The sequence below is a fragment of the Sturnira hondurensis genome, unplaced genomic scaffold (assembly GCF_014824575.4).
Source record: "Sturnira hondurensis isolate 20B ecotype Veracruz unplaced genomic scaffold, ASM1482457v3 Scaffold0004136, whole genome shotgun sequence".
Lineage (NCBI taxonomy): Eukaryota > Metazoa > Chordata > Mammalia > Chiroptera > Phyllostomidae > Sturnira > Sturnira hondurensis.
Window position 1 is genome coordinate 27,578,416 of NW_028076767.1, and position 24,763 is coordinate 27,603,178.

The 24,763-nt window shown below is 49.1% G+C and overlaps 1 protein-coding gene across 1 annotated transcript; it reads left to right on the forward strand.

Annotated features, from left to right (window-relative positions):
- Positions 1-12,652: 12,652 nt before the first annotated feature.
- R3HDML (R3H domain containing like) lies at positions 12,653-22,739 on the forward strand. The gene is made up of 6 exons (XM_037044711.1): positions 12,653-12,737; positions 13,446-13,755; positions 16,397-16,515; positions 16,633-16,765; positions 17,960-18,075; positions 21,394-22,739. The coding sequence occupies exons 2-6, from the start codon at positions 13,498-13,500 to the stop codon at positions 21,524-21,526; spliced, it is 759 nt and encodes a 252-aa protein (XP_036900606.1). The 5' UTR covers positions 12,653-12,737; positions 13,446-13,497; the 3' UTR covers positions 21,527-22,739.
- The last annotated feature ends 2,024 nt before the right edge of the window (positions 22,740-24,763 follow it).

Sequence of the window (24,763 nt, forward strand, 5' to 3'; positions counted from 1 at the left end):
GATCTGCAAAGGCCCTATTTCCAAATCAGGTCGTATTCCCGGGTTCGACTCTTCCCAACTCCGCGTTCGGTGACATCGACCCTGTTTCGAGTATTTACACCACGGAAATCGGCTGGAGTTGCAAGTCAGGGCTCTGTTAGATGGAGCTGCAACTCCGCTTATCCGAACATGTTTGGGTTGAAACCACAGGCTGGCTGTGGAGGCAAGGGTCCAGCAAAAATCAGTGAAAGCCTTCTGTGAGAATCATGTAGCCGTATGGAATTTACAATAGAGCGTATTTGTACATTTCATTATTTGTAAACCATGTGCTACATATTCTTTCAAGAACAATTTATAACTTATGTACATACATACTTATATGTACTTATATACTTATATGCCCCCTAGACAGCTATCAATAAATCACTGGTACATATCAATAAATCACTGGTACAATAAATCACAGTTGTTAGACAGTTATCAATAAATCACTGGTTGTGATTCAGTGATTTCACACATGAAAATATAGATGTAATGGACACAGGAGGAAGGTATGGGACGGAGGAAAGAAATGGGGGAAAATTGGGACCACTGTAACAGAACAACCATAATTTTTTTTTAAAAAGCAACCCAGAAAAAATAAATAATAGAAATAAAATACATATGTAGCATATACATGAATACGTGTGCTAATACACAGATATAGCTATTAATGTAGCTTTATGACAGAATTTACCTCTACTTTGTATAAGGCAGTCTGATGTTTTCTATTCAGTTATAAATTCAATGAAAAATGCTGGCCCTGGCCGGTGTGGCTCAGTTGGTTAGAGTGTTGTCCTGTAAACCCGAAAGGTCTTGGGTTGGGTTCCCGGTCAGGACACATGCCTGGGTTGCAGTTTGGTCCCCAGTCACAGCCCCTTGGTCGGGACCTCAATGGAAGGCAACTGACTGATGTTTCCCTCACATCAGTGTTTCTCCCTCTCCTCTCCTCTCCATCCCAAGCTCTCTGGAATAAAAAGGAAATGCTGGTCACGACCTAGCAGTTTACAGCTCACCAATGGGTGGGGATCTGCAGTTTGAAAATCACTCCACTAGGTTTTAAGGCATCGGAGGATGATGCTCTGCTCTTGTCCACCAGAGGGTGACAGAGGACCGCAAATATCACGGTTCTGCCCGGCCTGAGGCTTCACTGGTACCGCCTAACCGTTGGTTTCGGTCCTTTGTTTATCTGTTCAATAAATACTTGTTAGGAGTATGTGGTTTCTGGTCTCAAGGAACGTAAAATCTAGTGAGGGCAATAATCATTAATTTATTCAGCCACTTACTAAGCATGGGACTAAATGTTAGGATCTCCCATGTTTTGGATAAGTAAGTTTCCTTGCTAAGATATAAGACCCTTTAAAAACACAGTTTCCCACATTTGAGGCAGAAAGTACAAGTTGAGGCTGGACTAGCTGGTCAAAGTAAGCAAGGAAGCCGTAAGTGATAAAAGACTGGTAAGGTCGTTTCAGGAGGACTCAGGAACCAATCAAGAGAAAGGCTCCCAGAGGCCGAAGATGGGACAATTTGGGGCATAAATAAGAATAATAACTTCAGTGGATGGAAACACACACATCTGCTTAAATCCATAGGTTCATAGTGGCACTTAAAAACCATAATGGCCTCTTTTGAAGGAATCAACTCACTATTTTGAAAACTAGTAAATAAGGTAAAGAATTGAACATTTTTTCTGCCTCTCCTATAGGAGCTGAATCACTGAATAACCAAAGAGTAAATGAGTTTTTTGTTAAAGAAATATCTCAACTAATAAGTGAATAATTAGAATATCACCATATGTAGCATGGAAGTAAAACTGTTAGTTTGAAGTATTGGTGAGTCAGATTCATTACAGAAAAGGAGTCAGTCTGCAGATATTCATAAAGAGAAAAGCTGAATAAATACTCAGCAGCGTTTTTAATTAAAGCTTTAAAATCCGACCACATGAGATTTAAAAAGTTTAAGGCAGATTATCATAATTTGGACCATTGCCCAGAATTTTATATTTTAATTTTCTTTGAGTCAGATTTTATAAAAGCACATGGCTTCATGTTTACTATAGAAGTGGAGAATGAAAAATATGTCTGCTACAAAAAAGTAATATTTTCCTACTGCATGCTAACTGTAATTTCATAAGCAAACCCCACATGTATATTGCTTTTGTTACAAGAATCTGGAGATTATAAAATTTATCTTGCCCTGGCTGGCGTAGCTCAGTGGATTGAGTGTGGGCCTGCGAACCAAAGAATCTCGGTTTGATTCCCAGTCAGAGCACAAGCCTGGGTTGCAGGCTATTCCCAGCAGGGGATGCACGAGAGGCAACCACACTTTGATATTTCTCTCCCTCTCTCCTTCCCTTCTCCTCTAAAGATAAATAAATAAAAATTTAAAATAATTTATCTTGAAGTCTGAGTTTTTCTTGGACAAATAAACACTCTGCTTTTTGCTATCGTGAACATTGCTTTTTCTTGTCTTTTATTTTGGTGGCCGTTTAACCTTTTTGAAAACTGTAGAATCACTCAGTTTGTAGAATGGCTGCATGGAAATCACCTGTGGTTACAATTGTGCTTCGGCCCGGCCAGAGGTGAGCACACGTGTGTAAACTAGAGACGGAATGAAAGGAAATGGAGGTGTTTGCTGCCTTTTCCCAAGTAAGGACTTTTTCGTTTTTACAACCACATTACATTCTAATGCCACTGACTCACAAGACTAAATTCTGCCGGGGCAGAATACCCAAAGAAGGGAGTGTTTCCATTAGAAAAGGGGTCTCTATGTTGACAGTTGGCCTGTTTAGAGCAAATTGCCCTGTAGCACTTGATTAAATGGCCAAAACTAGGAGGTTTTCCTGTGTTAGGAGTGTCATCGCGGCTTCTTTTAGAAATATACTTTATGATTTGTTTGTCCATGGGTTTATTTCCTGTCTCTCCTACATGTGTGTCAGCCTCAGGGAGTCCAGACCATTGCCTCTTTTATTCAGTAATGCATCCCAAGTGTCTAGAATTGTGGCTGGCACCTACTAAATATACAAAAAAAAATTAAGGTTTTATTTATTGATTTTTAGAGAGAGTCAGGAGGGAGGGAGAAAGGGAGAGAAACATCGATTGGTTGCCTCTCGAATGTGCCCCCAACAGACGGGGGACCAAACCTGCAACCTAAGCATGTGCCCTGACCAGGAATTTGAGGAATCACACCCAACCAACTGAGCCACACTCATCAGGGCACACGCAAAAAGTTCTGGGGGGTAAAACAAGTTAAAGAGTCATCATTAATATGTGATGTAAAGGAAATTATTTTTTTTAAGATTTTATTTATTTATCTTCAGAGGGGAAGGGAAGGAGAGAGGGAGAGAAATATCAATGTATGGTTGCTTCTCATGCGTCCCCTGCTGGGAACTGGCCTGCAACCCAGCCATGTGCTCTGACTGGGAATCAAACCGTGGTCCTCTGGTTCGCAGGCCCGCATTCAATCCACTGAGCTACGCCAGCCAGGGCTAAAGGAAATTATTTTAAAATTTAAATTTCTCCTTTATAAACAGAAGAGAAACAATGGGAAATGGTCATTGTGAAATGGATTATAAATCACCGTGAAGTGAAAGGGTTTTTCTGGTCCACCAAGTTTGAAAGATGCTGAGGTAGAATGGTAATAGGTTAATTAGAGGTTGCTTGGGGCCATGAGGACCCCGTAATAGAGACAGGGAGGCTCAGGGAAGGGTTGTTGGAAGAGATGGTTTCTAGCTAAACTGAGGTCTGAAGGCCTGGCCTGGGGCTGGCCAGAACAGTGGGGAGAGGCCATTCCAGGGAGAACAACACCCAGCAGGTGCCCTTTTGTTGGCCAGTATGTGTGAAATAATCCATTCTGGGTTGGCCTTCGGGTAGGCAGCCCAGTCATTCTCCCAGCGGGCAACCCTCTTTGTCTACAGCTTCTGGCCAGCCAGCAGAAGCATTCATGCCCAGCACCAATTCCTTCCTTCTGAGCTCTCCTCTGCAATGCCTCCCCCATACTTAACCCCCGGCCAGCTGTCTTTCTGGCTGGAAGGGAGACTCGCCGCTCCCTGGGGTGAGGCAGTTTAGCAAAGTGGGTGTCTGCTGGAGGCCAGGCTGCTTGATTGCTTAGCCGGGAGGGGGTTGCATCCGCTGGCTGTGCCCCCTAGCACCCCCGCCATTATCTGGGCCCATTTGGGCACAAGGTCAGAAGGGCTGGAGCGAAAGGGCAGGGAGTCAGGGAGAACCGCGGAAGGGGCTGCCTGGGACCCTACACCATTCCCAGCAGCGTGGAGAACCCTCCTGCAGACGCCAGACTGTCCTATTTGGGCAGTCACGGGGCGGAGGCCTGGGAGGAGGGCGCTGTTGTTGCCCGAAAGAGCTGCTGGTAAAATTAGAAAAAAATTAGGGAAAAAAGAAAAAAGCAAGAAACTGAGTCCCCTGGTGTCAGTAGAGGTACCTATAGGATGGAAGGAGGGCGTTAGGATCAGAAGCTCTGGGGTGTGGGCAAGTCCTGGTCCTTTCCCTGGGGGTAGTCATGTGGATGTGTACCTTAAAATATTTATGGAACTATACATTTATATTGTATAAATCTTGTTTATAATTCAAAATTTATGAAATTATATGTGTGTGTGTGTGTGCCAAACTGAGCATCAAATGCCTAGGTTCTAAAAAGAACCAGGTTTTTGTTGAGCCTTAACTAAGGGCCCAGAGCACTGTGCTAAGTGCCTCGCTTCACAATTGACCTTAAGCAAGGCAGGGGTTAGGGACACCTAACCACCCCCCCCCCCGCCCCCGCAGTCAAAAATCCATGTATTACTTTTGGCTCCCCCAACACTTAACTTCTAGTAACCTACTGTTGACTGGAAACCTTACCCATCACATACTCTATGAACACAGATTTTGTGCATTATATGCAGGGTGGGCAAAAGTAGGCTCACAGTTGTGAATATGCGAAACAGACTTTATTTTTGTATTGTTTTTCATACGAACAACTGTAAAACCTCCTTTTGCCCATCTTTGTATAATATGTACTATATTTTTACAGTATATAAGTTAGAGAAAAAATGTTTCAAAGAAAATCATAAGAGAAACCACACTTACAGAACTGTATGTATTTATTGAAAAACGTTTTAATTTTAATAGTGCAGTTCGAACCCATGTGGTTCAAGGGCCAACTGTATGTGACCTCTCAGCAGCCCCGCAGGTAGGCGCTGTTATTTCCCCAGTCTACAGATGGAAACACTGAGGCACAGACAGGCTGAGAAGGTACCAAGGTCACAGCTCAGCTAGGATTCACACTAGGCTTGCTATGCCCCACAGGATAAAGTGCTTAACCACTAGTCCACACTGTCTCCCAGGTTTGGGGGTGCCACTCTGACCACACAGGCCCGCCAAAAATAATGGCTCACATGGTCACGGCACTCTGCATATTTCTCAAGTCACAGATCGTAGGGTTTAGCAGCCATGTCAGACATGGGTTCAAGTCAGACTTTATTACCCGTGCGACCTAGGGTAAGTCACTTATCTGTTTTCTCACCTGAAAAATGAGAATGGTATTGTGCTAACTTTGTTGCCCAGATAAATAAGTGAAACCTTATTTTACTGGGTGTCAGGTACACAGGAAGCACCCAGCAGCTGGTCACCTCTAAAACAAAGGTGTTCATCTTCGGCTGCTCATTGTAGCCTATGAGGCAGGCAAGGCAATGTGGCACCATCCCCATACGACACATGGGGAGTCTGTCTCAGTTCTCGTGCCACTGAACTGCAAAGAGGCCCAGGGGGTCCCACAGGCCCCTTCCCACCCCCACCCTGTTGGATGCTTAGGCCCCGGTGCTGGGATGTGGCCGCAGGGCCCCGTGTCCCGTGCCGGAATGTGGTGGCCAGGCTGGGGGCGCTGACGCTGAGGCTTTTCCGCTCCAGCTGCTCGGGCAGGCAACACAGCAAATTCCACAGCCACACCTGGCTGTGCAGCTGTCCCGGGCTGGACCAGGGAAAGGATTCTCCAGTCCTCTGGTTGCTGGCCCTGAGGGCATGCCCTTGACCCCTGGAGGCCTCGCACCCCAGATTGCTGGGCCAGGGCTCAGGAGCATGAGGTGCCCTCTCAGGGTTAAGCCTACCTGGCCATGCTCACCCTCCAGCTTTTCACCCCCTCCTCCTTTTTTGGAGGAAGGAGGGGGCTAGTCCTCTCTGACATCCCAGAAGGTGGGGGACTCCCTGGCTCAGCCCCTGTGAACATCAGCTTGGATTCTTTACAGGGAAGAGGAGGGCTGGGATGGACCCCTGAGGGACAAACCCCCTGGTGTCAGGGTTCTGGGGTCCATGAGAAATCCGCTTCCAGTTTGCACTGGGGCGAACTGCTCCCTATTTCTGAAGAACTAAACCCTAGTCTGCTCTCCCCACCTCCTTCCCAGCCCCCAGTCCCTGTGCCTCAACAGGGCAAAGCACAAAGGTGCAACTCAGCTCTTCTTGGTGTGACCAGCCCAGTCTCGGGGTGCCATTCGAGACCTGCAACCTGCAAGGAACAGCCTGCGTTTACCTCTGAGCCCGCCTCTCAGGCCGGCTCTCACACTCTCCGTTCGCTCTGAGTCTTCTCTAACCTGCCTCTTCCCAGTTCTTCAAATGGCCCAGAATCTCTGTAGCCCCAGAGCCTCTGCCCAGAGTGCAATTCCCTCTCCTGGTACTGCTGTCTCCACAGCTCACCCTACTGTCCAGCTTCTCCTTTCACCCAGCTAACTACTCAGTTTGGGGTTTTTTTTGGTGATTTTTGCTTTTTGGTTTTTTGGCTTAATCATCGTGTATTGCTAATATGACTAATGGCGTGTCTTGAAAATTCTTGGGCTGTGGCTCTTGTATGTGAAGTTTATAATCCACTGACCGGCTTCTTCCCAAAACCTTGTGGGAACTTGACTGGGACCACACCGGGTCTCCAGACTGGGCTGGTGAGAACCAACAGCCCACAAGTTCGCCTACAGTGACACGGTGTGAGTCACTGAGGATTCGGACACAAATGAGACAGAGTGCCCTTGAACCTCCGAGAGCTATTTTGCTCACGGCCTTCTTTTAAATTTCATTTCATTTCACGAGAGAAGATCTCATTGGGCCTAGTTTATGGATGAGGAAACTGAGGCAGGAGAAGTTACATGACCGGCCCTAGGTCCCATGGGGAGGAGGAGGTGGGGCCAGCGGTCTGCCCGAGTCAGGTCAGTCTGTGGGTTCTGTTTGCGTGTGTCCGTCTGTGTGTTTACAGGCAGGGCGTGTTCCCACGCACCCAAAGCAGAAAAGTGTTTCTATTTGAAGAGGGACGGGCTGTGGGGGTGGGAGGGAGGGCGGTGTGCCGTTTTACTGGGCAGGGACTGTTTGTGTCAGCGCCAGCGTCTTTGGCTGTGTGTGTGCCGTGCTGGGGGTTTCAGTGGGTGTGTTGGGGAGCGTGTTTATGTATATGGGGTGGGCAGCCTGTGCTGGGGAGACAGGCAGGGGATATTTCTGTCAGGGTGTGCCTTTTCTCTTTTATGTAGGATTTTCATTTTACCCTCGTTGAAAGGGCTCTTTTAAAGATTTTTAAAGCTCTATATGACTCTAACTTTTTAATTGAGGTCTAAATTAATTTTAAGTGTCAAAATCTAAAGTGTGCAACTAGATGAATTTTTATATATGTACACCACCCAGATCAAAATACGACCCTGAGACAGTGCCCTCAGTAGGAGCTCCGTCGTGCCCTTCTCTGTCAGCTCCCTGGAAGTGGCCCCTGTCCTGACTTCTGTCACCGAGTTAGCTTTTCCTATCCTTGAGTATCTTGTCAACGGAATCACACGGTGTTTCTGTTTGGGCAAGTTAATAGCTAACATTAAACAAACTTTGCTTTGTGTGCTAACATTTTCCATATCTCACTGAATGTCTCATCATGGCCAGATAAAGCAGCACGTATTTATTGGTCCCAATTTGCAGATGAGGACACTGAGGCTTAGAGAGGGCTCGTGCCCTGTCCTGAGAGCCAGGTCACCCATCTGACTCCGCACCTCCTCTAGGTTCCCTGACAAAGAAGTGAGACTGTTTTGGGGGTGCAGGTGGGAGTCAGACCTGGGCACCCAGAGGTGCTTCTGGGTGTGCTTTATCTGCTGAGAAGTTGGTTTCTCTGACTGTTTTGGAAGACCTCCCCTACTCCTCGGGCTGGGTCAGGAGCGACCACCGGCGGCCAATGCCACTGTGTGGCGGAGACGCACAAAGCCACGGGGTCTGAGTCCTGGCTCCCAGGCGAACTTGCTGTGTGACCATGGGCCTGCTGCCTCCTTCTTTGAACCCCTGTGCCCTCACCCTTTAAAAAGAAGATTAAAACCCTCATGCAGGGCTAAGGCAGTAACAGAAGGCAGGTGTCACTATATAAATTACTGCTGCTGTTATTTTTTTTTAAATCTTTTTGTGGTAAAATAAAACACAAATATAGAAAGTCACATAAAATAAACCTAATAAGATGAACCACTTGTAACCACCAGTAAGATCAAGAAATGTCCCGCCCCAATCATAGCCAGGCTTTACAGTATTTCTTTGTGTTTCTTTATAGTTTTATGGCTTGATGACTCATCCCTAAACGTTAGAATTTAGTCTACACTGTTGAAAAAAATGTGTATTTTTTAAGTGTCTACGGACTCCTCCCCGTCCCTTTTGTTTTCTTTTTTAAAAAATATTTTATTCATTTATTTTTAGAGGGGAAGGGAAGGAGAGAAGGAGAGAAATATCAATGGTTGCCTCTCGTGTGTCCCCTGCTGGGAACTGGCCTGCAAACCCAGGCATTTACCCTGACTGGGAATCGAACCGCCATTGTGTGGTTCACAGGCCCGCACTCAATCTACTGAGCTACTCCAGCCAGGGCCCTTTTGTTTTCTCACAGTTTATCTTTTTGAAGAACCTGAAACATTTGACCTGGAGAGTTTTGAAGGGTCTGGATCACCACGGTTTGGTTTTTTTTTCCCACATGTGCTGTCCTTCCTTAAGCTCCCTCCCCCTTCCACTTGAATTTGGAGTTAAATAGATTGGTTGCAGTCCTGAGTCTGCCATTGCTGTGTGACCTTGGACAAGTCACTTAACCTCTCTGAACCTCTTTCCTCAACTGACAAATGAGGGCGTGACCCAGAAGATTCTTAAAGGCCTTTCAGCTTTCTCAGTCTCCTCTCTCAAGTGCCAGGCTCCTGTCCCACAGTCTCTTCTCAGAAGCAACTCTTGCAGGATAAGGACCAGAGAGACCTAGTATTGGAATCCAATTTCCACTGCGACTAGCTGTGTGGACTTGGGTGAGTTACTCACTCTATGAGTTTCCACTTTCTCATCTGTAGAATGGGAAGCCTGAGACTTGACCCATGAAACTGGAGCTTAAACGAGACCCTGCCTCTAAAGCATTCAGTGCCTGGCACCAAGTATGTGCTAAGTAAATGTTGACTGTTATTGTTACTATTTCACTATTATTTTAGGTAACCTCCATCGGCCACTTACTCTGTGCTAGGCATTGTGTCAAGTGTCTTCAGACATACTAACTTGTTTAATCCTTACAGCAATGCCATCCGTCACTTTACAGAGGCGTAAACTGAGCCACAGAAAGATTACATAGTTAGTGAGCCATGGAGGAGGGTCACAGGCTTAGGCTGTCTCAAGGCACCAAGCTATGCTGCCTGGAATACTGCCATAGTCTAGAACAGCGATTTTCAACCGATGTGCTGCAAGAATTTTTAACATATGCAATCCTTGACTATTTAGTCAAAGGCACTGACCTCTTTTCTCTTAGATGGTCAAATAAGAATATGACAACAGCCAACACAACAATAACTGGTGTAATGAATTATACCTATTTTACCTATTTTTAGCCCTGGCTGGGTAGTTCAGTTGGTTAGTTAGAGTGTTGTCCCCATATGCCAGGTTGTGGGTTCAATCCCCAGTCAGGGCACATACAAGAGTCAACCGATGAATGCATAAGTAAGTGGAACAACACACTAGTCTTTCTCTTTCTCTCTCTCCCTTCCTCTCTCTCTAAAGTCAATACATAAAAATTAAAAAAATAAAACAAAATTATACCTATTTTTTTCAGATCAGCAAAAAAAAATTTTTTTTAATGTGTTGCAGAACTTTAGTAAGTATTTATGTGTGCCATGAGATGAGAAAGGTTGAAAATCGCTGGTCTAGACTAACTTCCCCTTTGTGCACCCAAGCACAGAGAATTCCAGGAAGGGGCGGGTGGATCGATAGCTGAATCTAGGGTGATTAAGATCCCAAGGGCGAGAAAGGGTTCTTACCCCAAAGGGAGATCCCAGCCACGGCGTTCATCTGGGTCGCCCCCGATTATTTCCTGACCCCGCTTTCTAATATTTATTTACAGGAAACTTGCCTAAGACAATGAAGACACCCGAGAAGGTTCCACCTGGTGGAGCAGCCAGGGGTGCCCCTGTGTGGGTGCCCCCAGTGCGGGGTCTGGGTTTCTGTGGGTGCGTGAACACACAGGATGGAAGATGGAGATTCCGTATGCGTGATGGAAGCGTGGGGCTGCACCTGCCTCCATGCCTGTCTGTCTGTCTGTCTCTGTGGAGAGACAGCCTAACCAGCCTGCCCAGGTACCTAACCCACTTCTGCCACCCACTGGATATGTGACCCCAGGCAAATTTTTGCCTCAGCTTTCTCCTGTGTATAAAAATGGATGTGATGACAGCAGTACCCACCAGATGGCGCTGTTCTGAAGGTTGAATGGGCTTATTTCTGTACAGGGATTAAAATGGTGCTGGGCACTGAGGAGCAAGTACATACAGTTTGTATGTGTCAGATAGGATAAAATGTGTAAAGGGTGGGCTTTTGTGTAACTGAGGGTGCACAGTAGAAATGATCTGAGGGGCCGGGGGAATGGGCTGTCCCTATGATTTTGTGGGAGATAGATGTGCTTGTGTGTGTGCATGTACAAGTGTGATGTGTGCACAGTGAATGGGTATGCACTCTGTAAGTGTGCGAGCTCCAGGCCCTAGGACAAGTCGCTGAGACTCTGTGTGCCTCGGTACCCTTGCCTGTACGGTGGGTGAGGCCACTACCCCAGAGTTGGCTGTGAGAGACGGATGAGCTCTGAGCCAGTGCAGGTGCCGGGACAAGTTCATGTTAAGCATCCTGAGAGAGTGGGGCATAATCACTGACACTCCTGGGGTCCTGAGTGTCAAGGCTGTATCCTCCACCCCTGGGCTGCAGGACTTCCCCTAGTGAACCATGGATCCCAGCCCACGCTAGGCAGAAGAGCCCTAGTCCAGTTTCTCCAATGGGGCGCCTGAGGCCCAGAGAAGGCTAGGGACTTGCCCCAGGGCCCCCAGTGCACTGGAGGCCGAGATGGGGCTAGGCTGGAACCAGTCTCTCTTGTCCTTGTGGGGTGGGGGGAAAGCCCTGCAGAGTCTGTGTTGGCAGCTTTTGTATCCCTCTCTGCTCCGCCTGCCCCACCTGCCCTGCCTGCCCCACCTGCCCCAGCCCACCTGGACTGGGGGAAGCTGCTCCAGAGGGAGGTGTGTGCTTCAGCAGCAGGCACTGTCTGGGGAGAACCCCGCCTGGGTAGTCCAGCCCTGCACCACCACCTGGCTCTGCCTGGGGGTTCAGAGGTCACGGGGGGAGGAGGCTGAAGGCTTGCAGACACCTCAACTTTGTTTTTATATAACACCTTTCTTGTAAGTGTACCCCCTCTTATAACAGAAGTACTGCCTGTCATTCATGGAGAATCCAGTTAATCAGAGGGAGCACATTAAACTTTTGTAACCTGGAAGGACAACAATGAAAAAGCTTTCATGACACACAGGCCCGCATGCGCAGTGTGCCAGACCTGCCTGAGTGCCCCACCAAGGCTGGCGTGTCTAATCCCCACAACAGCTCTCTGGGCAGGTCCCGTTATGACAGCGGGGGCACACAATGGTTGAGTAACTTGGGCAAAGACGACACCCAGTCAGTGAGTGAAGTCACGGGGATCTGAACTCAGGTCCGTGGACTTAATGAGGCTGCGTGGTGCTGTGAGCAGCATCGCAGCGAATGTGCCCCCAGGCTTTTTTCCTTTGCACCTTCCTTGGTCTGGTCACAAAAATGGCATCCTTTTTACATACCCATGGGGCCCTAGGGTCAGATCTGGATTTGAATTCTGGCTCTTTTGCAGATAGGCTGGCTTGACTTTCCTTCCTTCACCTCTGCAGGTCTCAGGTTCTTATCTGCACAATGGAGCGCTATAGCATCTGCTTCTAGGAGGTGACTGAGCTCGTTCTATGAAACATTCAGCCCATGTGTGGTGCACAGTAGGTGCTTATGAGGTTGGCCATGTTCACAGCCTGCTCTGAGGCCAGAAGGCTTTGTAGGGAAAACAAAATACTCTGGATGCAAGGTGGCCTTACTGTGTTGGGGTCTGGAAGGCAGAGCAGAGCCCCTTGATCTCCCAAGGGGGGTCAAGACTTCCTGGAGGAATTGGTGCCACTGCCACATCCCTGCCTCTGCCCACTCCAGGTGGCAGCAGGAACAGCAGAGGCTAGGCTGGGTGGAAGAGGAAAGCCCACAGATGGGCAGTGGGCGGAGCCTCCTGCCCACGTCTGGCCTGGCTGGAAGGGGAGGGGGCTGAGGGGCAGGGCATGCCAGATGCCATCAGCTCCCAGGGGACCGTTAAAGTCGCTGTGCTGCCAGGCGGGCCAGGGTGTCTGCAGAGGTCCCCTGCCTCCTTGGTCGCCTCCTGCCACCCACCTGGGCTGCCTGTCCTGGGTACGCACTCCTGGGGAGCCTGCTGGGTGGTTCCCGCAGCCTCTCGTTAAGTCTATTTCTCTCTCCCTCGTCTCTGTTCCTTCCTTATCCCTTTGCCTTTCTCTCTCTACTCTCTTTCCGTCTCTCCCCTGTTTTTCCTTTATCTCCCTCCTGTCATCATCTCTCATTCTCTCTTGTATCTTTCCACCTATTTCTTTCATTCCTTCTCTCTGTATCTCTTTTTATGGTCTCTCTCATTTTTCCCATTTTTTTTTCTTTCTCTCTGCCTCTTTCATTTTCCACATATGGATCTTTCTGTGTCTTGCTCTCAATTCTGAATGTTCAGCGGCTCAGGGACAAGAGCGCCCTCCCTAAGCTTTGGGGAAGGTTGGCCTTACCCTCCGAGGGCTTAAAGCAGGAGAGGGGAGAGGGCATCTGGGACCAGGAGGACTGGTGTCTTTCTTCTGGGCTGGTGGGATGGAGCCCTGGCTTTGAAGTGGTAGCACCACCTCACCCCAGGTCCTGGTCCAGATAAGCTGCTGCCTGGGCATTTCTTCCTGCTGCCCAACCCATTCAGTCTACTGGCATGGGGAGGACGGGGTGTCGGGCACCCGGGCCAGAGCTGAGACAGGATGTCTTTGCCAAGTTCCCAGGGTTAGTTAGCATCCTCTGGGGTGGCAATGCTGGAGAACACTCAGGGCTTAGTACCCTTACGCCCGCCCCCTCCAGGCAGCCAGCCCTGACTGCACAAGGCAGACGTGTGTGGCCCCGTCAGCCAGCTATGCCTCTGCTACCCAGCACCGTGGGCCTGGCAGGCCTGATCTTCTGGGCAGGCCAGATAGTGCACACCTTGATGCCCAGTGCCACCCTAGTGCTGGCTTGGCCCAACAGCACAGCTCTGCGTCCCCTGAGTGGCTTGGGGGTGCCCCACTACCGGCGGAAGCGCCACATCTCTGCCCAGGACGTGAGTGCCTTACTGGATTATCACAACCACATCAGGGCCACCGTGCGCCCACCGGCTGCCAACATGGAGTATATGGTAAGTCCCCGTGCCCTCCCCAGGCCCCCTCCCGGCAAATGCCACTTGTCTTAACCCATCCTGGGAGGGCTCGCTATTCCCAGCCCGGCCCCCAAGCCAGTGTCTGGGTGTCTGGACCATTCAGAAAGGACAGGATGTAGCCGCTCGTTTTAAAGACGGGGACGTGAAGGTGATTGCACAGGTGTTGGGGGGTCAGGGGCAGGTGGCAGCTGTTTGTGGAGCACCTACTGTGCGCCAGGCCCTTCACACGATGCTGAGGGCCCTCTTCCTTCTTCTTCATTTTCCAAGGAAATGCTGGTGCAGAGAATTAATTTGCCCAAGGTCACCCAGCTGGGATTTCAACCCTGGTCTGCCTGCTGCTAAAGGCTGTTTTTCCAACCAACACAATACCCTGCCCAAGGATTTTGGCTCCTCACTGGCACCCTGCAGGGGGTGGGTGCCTGAAGCATTCCACACTATTGTCTCTTTGCCCCCGGGGGTGTGATGGCGGTACCCAGACCGCCCCCAGCAAGCCTGTGGAGTAGAGTTTGGAGCTGCGGGGCTGGGACCTGGGCGTCTCCAGTGAGGAAAACTGGCCGCTGGCCATTGGAGGAAGCTGGGATGTCTGTCCTCAAAGGGACCACACTGGTGGCTCTTACCCCAGCCTCCCAGAATGAAGGAGGGACCTTCTTTACCCCAGCCCCTCCTCTGGGACCATCATCTCAAACCAGCCTGGAGACACAGGCTGCCAGCCCACCCGCATATTTCTTTAGGGTAAGAGATCGCCAGTCCCACACCCTCCAAGACTTGCTACACACAGCCTGCAAACTCATTTGCAATGTGTCCATTCACTTACTAGGGCCTGCTTAAAGCCAGGTCCCGTGCTGAGCCTCGAAGGCCCTACCCAGGACAGGATGGACGAAAGCCCTTCCCTCATGGAACTTACATTTTAATGAGGGTAGAAAGCAAACATCAACGAAATACGTGTAGACTGTAATGTCAGGTGGCGATAAGGAGCGGAGTGGGGTAGGGAGAGAAGCAGGAGCGGCAGGCACCTAGAGGTGGGAGAACGTGTATTTGTTCGTTGACTGACTCATTTTTTATCAACACAGCAACCTTGGCACACAGAGGGCCCTCCATCTTCAAACAAATGACACATTTATTGAGCACCAGTTGTGAGTACAAGGCACTCACTTCGATTAAGGTGTTTAATTATGGCATGCCGTGTAGAGCAAGAGAGACGGACGTCTCCTGAGGGACCTCGGGGAGGGTCAGCGAATGTGGGTCTGATGTTTGCATGTCCCTGCCCTCAGTTCACCTCCTGGTAGAATGTAGGAAGCGCGTCTCTGTTTTTCTGACATACTGTCCGTCGGACAGCCCAGGGGAGATGCTCGCACCCCTCTCTCGGTGCCCCCATTTCTTTTCCACTGGTCGGCTTCTGCCTGTAGGACAGAGAACCTCTGCTCTGTGGAGGCTTTTTGGTCCTACAGCCCCGAGAAAGTTCCGGCCCGGTTCACATCCTCACACCCTCCAGGATCGTATGGCATCTCATTTCCTGCTAGATTGTGAGTCCTGGGTGCCTAGAAATACCATTCAAGCCCTGGCCGGGGGGCCTGGGTGGCTGAAGCGTCATCCCACAGACCGAGAGGGTGCAGGCTCCATCTCTGGTCGGGGCACATACCTGGGGTTCAATCCCGAGCCGGGGCGTGTACAGGAGGCAGCTGATCGATGCTTCTCTCTCTCTCAAATCAATAAACATATCCTTGGGTGAGGATTAAAAAAAAGAAAGAAATACTGTTCACTGTCTGCTGAATAAACAAATAGAGAATCGCAGGAAGTCAGAGCTGGAAGGGAGCTAGTATTTTTTTTAAGCGAAGCCTTTTCAGGTTATAAAACTTGGAGCATTCATACACCGTAAAATTATGAAGCTGCTACGAAGGATGAGAAGGGTATTCTCTAGGTACAGTGTGGACTAATCACCAAGATAACCTGTCTTGGTGAGTGACAGGAGCCAGGTGCTCAGTCGAATGCCCAGCATGCTGCCATTTGTGTGAGTGTGTGTATCCTTATAACTATTATACATGAGCATATATGTAATCACAGTACAGATGCCTGTGCGGATCTGGGATGTTTCTGGAACAAACATTGGAACCTCACAGTGGTGCTCGCCTCTAGCAGGCACGGGGGCTGCAGGGACGAGTGAGAGAGACGGGAGGCTTCCCATGTTTCCTCCTTACATAGGAAACTTGTGCATGCTTTCATTATTCAAAAAACGGTTTGAATTAAATGCTTAATAAATGGAACAAAAAGTCAGTCATTCCCATCACCCTGGGCTCAGCCACTTCTAAGGACCACCAAGAACTCCTGGACCAACCCCCTAAGACCCTGCTTGCAACAGGGGCCTGGTCGTGGAGGCCTGTGAAGAGAAGAGGGCACCAGACTGGGAGTCAGAGACCTGGGTGTTCGTGTTGGCCCCTATGTGGACTTGCTGTTGACCTTGAAGTGACAAGCCTTCTCTGAGCCTCAGTCTCCCAATCTGTCATGTGGGTGGTTGCCAGGTTCCAAGGGATGGGAGGTATGGCTTCAGGTAGACGTGCACATATGGACGCTGTTAATGATGGCGGTTGTTCCCCCGGAAATGTCACGGCCTCTCTTTCCGCAGGTCTGGGATGAGCAGCTGGCCAGGTCTGCTGAGGCCTGGGCCACCCAGTGCATCTGGGCCCACGGGCCCTCCCAGCTGATGAGATATGTAGGCCAGAACCTCTCCATCCATACTGGCCGGTGAGTGACCCTCTGCCCTTCCCTCACTCAGCCACTCAACAAGCTCACTGAGCAGGCTGGTGGTGGAGCGACTTTTCCTTCCCTGCACCCAGCATGTCCCATCCTCTCCACTCCCAGGTACCGCTCAGTGGTGGATCTCGTGAGAGCGTGGTCCGAGGAGAGGCGGCATTACTCGTTCCCAACCCCAGCAGACTGTGCCCCGCGCTGCCCCTGGCGCTGCCGCGGCCCCGTGTGCTCCCACTACACCCAGGTACCCCTCTGTCGGACTGAGGGCTGATGGGAGGACAAGTCCCGGTCCCTTCGAAGAAAAAGATTGTGGAGGAACAGAAATTACAAGCAAAACATAGACTTCCTTTTGCATGATAAGCACGTTCCCGGGGGGTTGGATTGAGGTGGACTGGATCCGGTACTGAGTATCTGAGGTAGGCTCACCAGACTGTGTGACCCCACAGTGGGGACGTGTCGGGTGACAAGCTCAACGGTGCTTTTGAATCCAGCAGGTCCAAACATATGCCAGTGTTTTCTGTTTTCTGAGGCTCCCACTATGTTAAAAAAAAAGAAGCAACAAAATAAGTTTACAAAAATCATAGTATATTTTGAGTGCTAATATTGAATATGTTAACACTTATCACACATAAAAATACCATGCAACGTAACAGTGCAAGAAATAAGACAGAAACTTCCAGTCGCATGGCAGACATCTTCTTTGGGTCCCCTCAGTCTCTCTGTGGTTCCCCGGGAGTTAACGTTAAAATTCTAAGCTCGAGATGCTCTAAGAAATGTAAGGCCTAAACCGAGTGTCCTTGCTAACAGCTCAAGAGATAGCGTTGCCTCCACTTTAGAACCTGAGGCACAGAGTGGCTAAGTGCCTTGGTCACCGTCACTAAGCTAGTGACACTGAGATTCTGACCCGAGGCTGTTTCACGCCAAAGCTTGTAGTTTAACCCCCAACACAACAGCCGTTTGCAGTGGTCACTAGGGAAAAAGGAAAGAAAAGAAAAAAATAACTAATAAAACAGTACAGAAAATATTAGCATGTTTCACCCATGATAAGATTAAATATTGCCTCAGAAAGTTTTTGTTCCGATGTTGTGTGTGTGTGTGCACAGGGTAAGAGTGTAAAATTTCTTTCTTTTAAAACACGGAACACCTCACGAATGTGCGTGTGCTCCTTGCGCAGGGCCACACTAACCTCTGCGTCGTTTCCATTTTAGTGTATGTGCTGCCGAAGCCAGCTCTGTAGTTGGTTTCTTACTCCTGGTTGTAGTAAGAAAAAAAAAAGTTTGAGAAACCTTATAGTTCCTGTTTCCAGCCCCCCTCACCTTGGAACAGGCAGACCTCACTTAATTCACCCACCCCGAAGCCTGTCCAGGAGCTCGCTGCCCCAAGGAACCTGGGCCCCCCTAAATCCTTCTCAGCCGCCTTTGTCTGCGTCCTTCCTCAGATGGTGTGGGCATCCTCCAGCCGGCTGGGCTGTGCCATCCACACCTGTGACAGCATTGGCGTCTGGGGCGGCACTTGGCGCCAGGCGGTGTACTTGGTCTGCAACTACGCTATTAAGTAAGTGCAGCGCTGGGTGGCGGGGGCTCCGGGCCAGGAAGGTGGGTCCCGAGGTGGCGCGGGCAGAATTTAAAGAAAAGAAAGATATGTGGGACACCCTGCCTTTCTCCATTCTAAGTAACCTCAATGCCGGACATTTGGGTAGTTTCAGAGTCCATTAACGATCCTTCTCCTTTACCCAAGTTTCAGAATCGCTGGGAAACAGAGGGCCGAGGCAGGTGGACAGGCAGTCTCACTGATGAAGTCGATAGTGGAGAGTGTGGCTTAGACCTGCCAGCCAAGTGCACTTGCACAAATATCTCACTATTGAGTTAGACCTGCACACCCACCGACAGGCCTCTCCCTGCAAGAGTAGAGGCGGCCCCACTAAGCTCTCCACCTGAAACAGAGCAGCCGGGAACACACGATGTACCCAGCAGGCTGGCAGGCCCCGAAGGAAAGGAAGGGTAGAATGAGCGGGCCTCTCTCCTGCTGCTCAGACTCGCCAGTCAGCCTGGTGGGAGAGAGGTCACGAGTGGTCTTCACACCCTGGAAACACGGAGAAAGGGAAATGGAAGTCTCTATCCAGTGTACAGTACGCAGGCTCGCAAACATCACAGATTCTTATAGAGACAGGCACAAGAGCAAATTCTAAATAAACATGATACTGAGAATTTTAAAATTTCGTAGTGAGAGCCAACTTTTACTCTCAGGCAGCCCTTGGTCATTTACAAAATACCAGTACTCTCATCTTATTATCACACTGAAGAGATGAAGGAGAAAGAAGGAAAAAAGGGAGGGACACCGGAAAGATGGTTTCCCCTTTTGCAGACTGAGATATTGAGGATTGGAGAGGTCATCGGAAGTCGCAAAGCCAACAAGTAGCAGAGCCATTTGAAACACAAGCCTTTTGCTCCCAAGCCCCACATTACGTCCACTGCACTAGCCCAATGTCCTGGAAGTCACTAGTAATCTGGACATAAACTCTCTAGCTGCTTAATTTTTAGATGGTAACATCTATTGACACCATGTATTGTAGCCCAGCTTTATTAGACAAGGGAAAATACAACAACCAGCTTATGGAACTGTTCTGCTATATTTGCTGATATACCCAATTGTTGCAACGTTGAATATTAACAGTATAATTGCTAGGATGTTTAGACCCTGAGGTCAAGATTGTCAGGGTTTGAATTGTAATTTAACTTCTCTGTGACTTTTTCTTCATCTGTAAAGTGGATGCATGTTCTACTCGCAGAATTGTTGAGCGAATCAAGTGAGCTGACCCAGGACACGCCCCCAGGCTCGTGAGAAATTCAGAGTTTGTGTTGGTTCTTATTGTTGTTACCAGACCTCGGTTTGATTTCTAGCTCCCCCAGGTGCACAGTGAGGACTTTGGAAAAGCCATTTAGTCCCTGCCGCCTCCTCTTTTTAGACAGAGCCAACAGTCCCTGGTTCTCAGAGGGTCGCAGCACGCCGTTGTCCACAGTACGTGATCACTAAATGGTAGCTGTGATTAGGACCAGGTCACAAACTCTTAGAGGGTGGGAAATAGATCTCACTCATTTCTGTTTCTTTTCATTACAGCGATGCCTTTGGTTTTTTTCAAGCACTAGAACATTTTTCCTAGTGGTTCAATTAAACAAAAAAGAACTTCTCTGATTCTATCACCCTTGGTGTCTCCCCCATTCCCTCTCCCTGCCCTCAAATTTCCGAGAGGCCTTTAGAGAACTATGTACTCACAGGTTTGGCACAAATCTGTGCCCGACAGGTGCTCTGGAAGGAGGAATGGACGAGTTCCACGTGAAACCAGAAGTGTGTACTTTTCTAAGCATTTGGGCTGACTTTACTCGTCATTCAATAACCACTTTCAAAGAAAAAAGATCCCATTTCTGCCCACAAAGAGTGTTCACTTAAAGTGTGGGGAAATAAGGCATTGGGACTTATAGAGATAACTAACCAGCTAGGCCAACGGCGAGCTTATTAGGCAGCCACAGGCGAGAAAGAGCTGGGGGAGTGATTTTGGGCCTTGAGAGGAGAAAGAGGGAGGAAAAGAGAAGCCTGTGGGTTGGGGTGGGGAAGAAGGTTTTGAGAAGATGAGGTGTGTGAGGGGGACCCACATGCTGCTAGAACAGTCTAGAAAGCAGTGGACTCAAGTCCGTAAGCCAGGGGTTGGCAAACTACCGCCTATGGCTGAAGTCTGGCCTGCTGCCCGTTTTTGTGCATAAAGTTTTATTGAAACACAGCAAAGGCATTCATATCTGTGGCTGTTTCCATGTGATAGGGACATCTCACCTGCAACGCCTACAATGTTTACTATCTGGCCCTTTCAAAAAAACAAAAAAATCGCCAATTCCAGCATAGGCGATGGGAAACCAACGAAAGTTCTTGAACAGGAGAAGGTGATGTTCAGTGTTCCTTTATTTTTTAAAACAGCATATTGACATATAATTCACATATCATACAACTCACCCATTGGAAGTATAAAATATATTACATTATTACTTTTTAAAAATTGTGGTAAAACATGCAACATAAAATTTGCCATTTTAACCATTTTTAAGTGTGCAAGTCGATGGCATTAATTACACCCACAATGTTGTGTGATCATCACTGCTATTTCCAAAACCTTTTCATCACCCCAAAGAGAAAGTCTGCAACCCTTAAGCAATGGCTCTCTAGACGCCTCCTCTCAAGGCCATGGTACTTTGAAAGGATCGACTCAGGAGCAGGTGGAATGGATTTGGGAAAAGGCCATCGGAGAAATAAATGCTCAGCAGTGGCCGTGATGAGGCTTCACAGACATGCCCCCCATGACTGAATTACACTCATTGTCTAATTATTCTATCCCACCTTTGCATAGCCTTCTTGTAAGTTACAAAATAGTTTCACGTAATTTTTATGAACACCATTCCATTTATTTATTCTGTTCAGAGGCTACAGTAAAGGCTCAAGAAATGAGAGGGTTTATTCTGTCACCAGTTGGCAGGTGGCAGAATCCAGGAACGGGCTCAGAACTTAGGTCCGCCTGGGGGGGTGGCTGAGCGGTGGCAGGATGAGCAAGAGCATCGACACTTACTGGGCAGTCACTTATTTGCCAGGCATGGTGCTGGGCGCAGGTACACGTGGCTCCATTATTTCATCGTCCTGGCGTCTCCCTGCTGGGGGGGAGGGTCTTCTCTTGGCTTTGCAGAGGAAGCAGCTGAGGCTTGCAGATGTGCCTGGCCCGAGGCCGCACAGCCAGTCTGTGGCAATACGAGACTTGGACACCTGTGTGAAGGTTGTTCATGGAACTCTCCCCTGCCCTCTGACCCCCTCTCCCTGGGATCTTTTTTCTTCCAGGGGCAACTGGATTGGTGAGGCACCATACAAGATGGGGAGGCCGTGCTCCGCCTGCCCCCCGAGTTACCAAGGCAGCTGCAGTAGCAACCTGTGCTTCTCCGGGCTCAACTCCAACCAGCTCCGGGGGTCCTGAATTTCCCCTGGGCTCCAGCGTGCGTCTGGGTGGGCCTAAGCCTCCAAGGGTCCTTCCCTAAGGTCAGGCCGAGGAATAATTCTTTTTTAAGATGTGAATTGATTCCCTTCCATTGATCTCAATTTTTTTTTCCTGATAGATGTCTAGGTTGTGCCAGAAGGAAACAACCTCCTTGCCTTCCTTCTTTTCTCAGCTGCGCCTTCCTTTTCTCTGGCCTCCGGGAAGGAGGCCTGCATCTTTAATTGACTCGGTTCTCGGAGAGCCAAGGCCAGAAGGCACAATGGCAGCAGTTCTGTGACTCTGAGGCCTCACACTCACGAGTCTTTGTCCCTCTAATAAAAGGTATCTATTAAATAACTTTTAGCCTGAAACCCACCTTCATTCACCTGCTAGTAGCCAATCAGATCCTGGGCAGCCTTGGAAGATCTGTGGTCCCCTCCTTGAGCTGGGAATAGTTCAGGTCTGAGCTTTTAAAACATATTTGAAATTAGCTTGTGGACACCCCCTCCTATTTCCTATTACTGGATCCGCCACTGGGTCCAGGCCCCACCCTCTCCCACCTCCCCTCCGCAGATGGGCACCCTGAGGCTCAGTGAAAGCGTGTCACTTACTGAGAGCTGCATGGCTGGTCTGAGAAGACACCCAGCTCAGGCTCTGTTATCCTTTTCATACCCCTCGAGAGCACTCAGGACCGGGAGGCCAGAACCAAAGTCGGCCTGAGGGAACGCTCTCTTCTGGGGCCTGTCCTCATCAGCTTTCAGTCACCCTCTCTGCTTCCGCTTCGGTCTCTCCCTTTCATCTGCTCCCTGGCTCTATCCCCATCTCTCCAGCTCTCCCTTTCTCTGGTAGAATCTCATTCTCATTCCCACTAACCATTTCCCCTCTCCCCACCCCGCCCACCCAGATACCATTCGCACACAAAAGCTCTTTTGTCTCCAGAGATAGTAAAATTTTTCCCTCGGACCTCGCCCTCCAGCTGGGGCTCACACCCTGCCTGGCTGGAGAGAGCTTCAAAGACCCGGATGGAAACAGGCCCCTGTCCCCTGGGTCCCTGTGTTTTCCCAGGAGGAGTGGATCGTCTTCTCTTTTGGTCATTCCCACGTAGGTCACAACCTACACTGGTCCCCGGCCGCCACCCTCACGGCCAATAAAGTCCTCTGAGATCAGATGCTGTGGCTGTTTCTGGTCCCTCCGTCTCTCAGCTCCCCGGAGAGTCCAGAGGAGAGGAGGGAGTTAAGCGAGGGGGAAAGGCGCTCAAGAGGAGACTGGAGGAGGGGCAAATAGCCCCTGGGCCCTGCTTTCTCCAGGCAGTTCAGCTGGATCGTACACCTGTGCCTGTGTGCGCACATCGATACCTCTGTCTCGCAGATAAAGAAAATGGGGCTTAGATTGGGAATGAGTTAAGGAAGAGAAACAAGGACGCTGTTGTTAGTTCACTATTCTCAGATGGTATCCTTCCTACTTTCTTTACAGACAGGGTATTAAAATATTCTTTCACTTATAATACAATGGTGATAATGAATGTAAGGTATTAAAGAAAACTGTTAATGTTCTTACATTGAGAGGGGGCTGGCCAACGCTACGTCAATTTCCCAAACGTTGTGAAAATTTAAGTGGCATGTAGCTCCATGAATTAAATAGTGTAACTGAGGTCACATAGCTAATAAAGCTCAGACGTGGGATTCGGCTTCATCTGACCCTACATCTGGTGTTGTTTTGACGTCCCACCTTGCCTTCCTGTGTCCTGAGTACTAAGATAATGGGAATAACAGCCCCTGGTGTTTATGAACTGCTTAGGACGCCCTTAATCTCATTGAATTGTCACAGCTATCTTCGGTGATAGGCACTGTTGCTGTCCCTGCTTTACAAATGTAAACACTGAGGCTGGAGGGACTAGGTTTGAATCTGCTCGGTGAGGCTCCAAAGCCCAGTGTCTTCACCTGCTCACGCTTCTGCCTTTCACCTTAGAAGGAAGAAACATGGAGACCGAACGCAGGCAGAGAAAACTAAGCAAAGAGCGCCGTTGTAGAGTGGGGGTTCCAGATGACCTCCTGGGTCGTCCATTTCTGGTACTGGCTTTGAGAAGAGCCCATTCCAGAAGGGAAATGAGCCAGGTGGGCCTGCCTCGGACACGCAGACCGGGGGTGAAGACGCAGGCTCAGGGGAGTTGCACTTAGTATCCTTGCTGGTTAAGTTCCGTTCCCACTTTCAACCCTCTGTATTATTTTATACTTTCTGAAGACTTTCATTCTGCAGTCTCATTTGACTACTCTTTTGTCCATACATTAACCAGCCAAGAGGGTTAAGAGCATAGACTCTGGAGCCAGATAGCCCGGATCAAGTTTAACTCGGTGGCTGGGTGTGTTTGAGGCGAGTTACTGTGAGCTCTCAGTCCGGTCTGCAAACGAACACCCTGATAGTACCTGCCCCCAAAGTCATTCGAACCATTAAATGAACGAATGCACAGCAACCATATAGAACAGTGCCTTGCATGTAGTAGGTGCCATCAAATTGTCAACTCTGAGCACAGTGGTCCTTAATACACATCAGGGTGGGCCAACTATGACCCACAAGCCAAATCGACCTCTCGGCCTGTTTTTGTAAATAAAGTTTTATTGGAATACAGCCATGCTCTTTTGTTTATATATGTTCTATGGCTGCTTTCAGGTTTCCACAGCAGGTATGAGTTGTTGCAAAAGACTGTATATCTCACAAAACCTAAAACATTTCCTAACTGGCCCTTTACAGAAAAGTTTGTCAACCCCCGAGGCCTGCAGTGTTTCTCTGTTCCTGAAGCTTACAATTCTAGGGGGACAGTTAAGCGCTAGACAGAAGATGAATAGGAATGCACCACTATAATGGAAGGAACTGCTGCCTGGGAGGACAGGGCATTACAGGAGCGCATTCTCAGCTAGAATGGGTCGTCACGGGGCTTCCTGCAGAGGGGGGTGTTTTGATGGAGAAGAGAAGCTGGCCAGGCTCTGGGGCCGTGATGACAATGTGGGTGCAAAGCTGGGGGAGAGAGCACGTGGCCATATAAGGGACTAGAAAAGAGCTGCTGGGTGTTGGGGGACAGGGACTGAGATGACCCAGGGGAGGGGGGTGGGGCCAGATCATGAACAATCTTGGGGTTTCACTTGAGCACAATGGGGCAGCACAGCAAGATTCTAACGGTGCAAGGGCACATCAGATTTGCATTGAAAGTATAATTCTGGCTACATTAAATGGGGAAAAGCT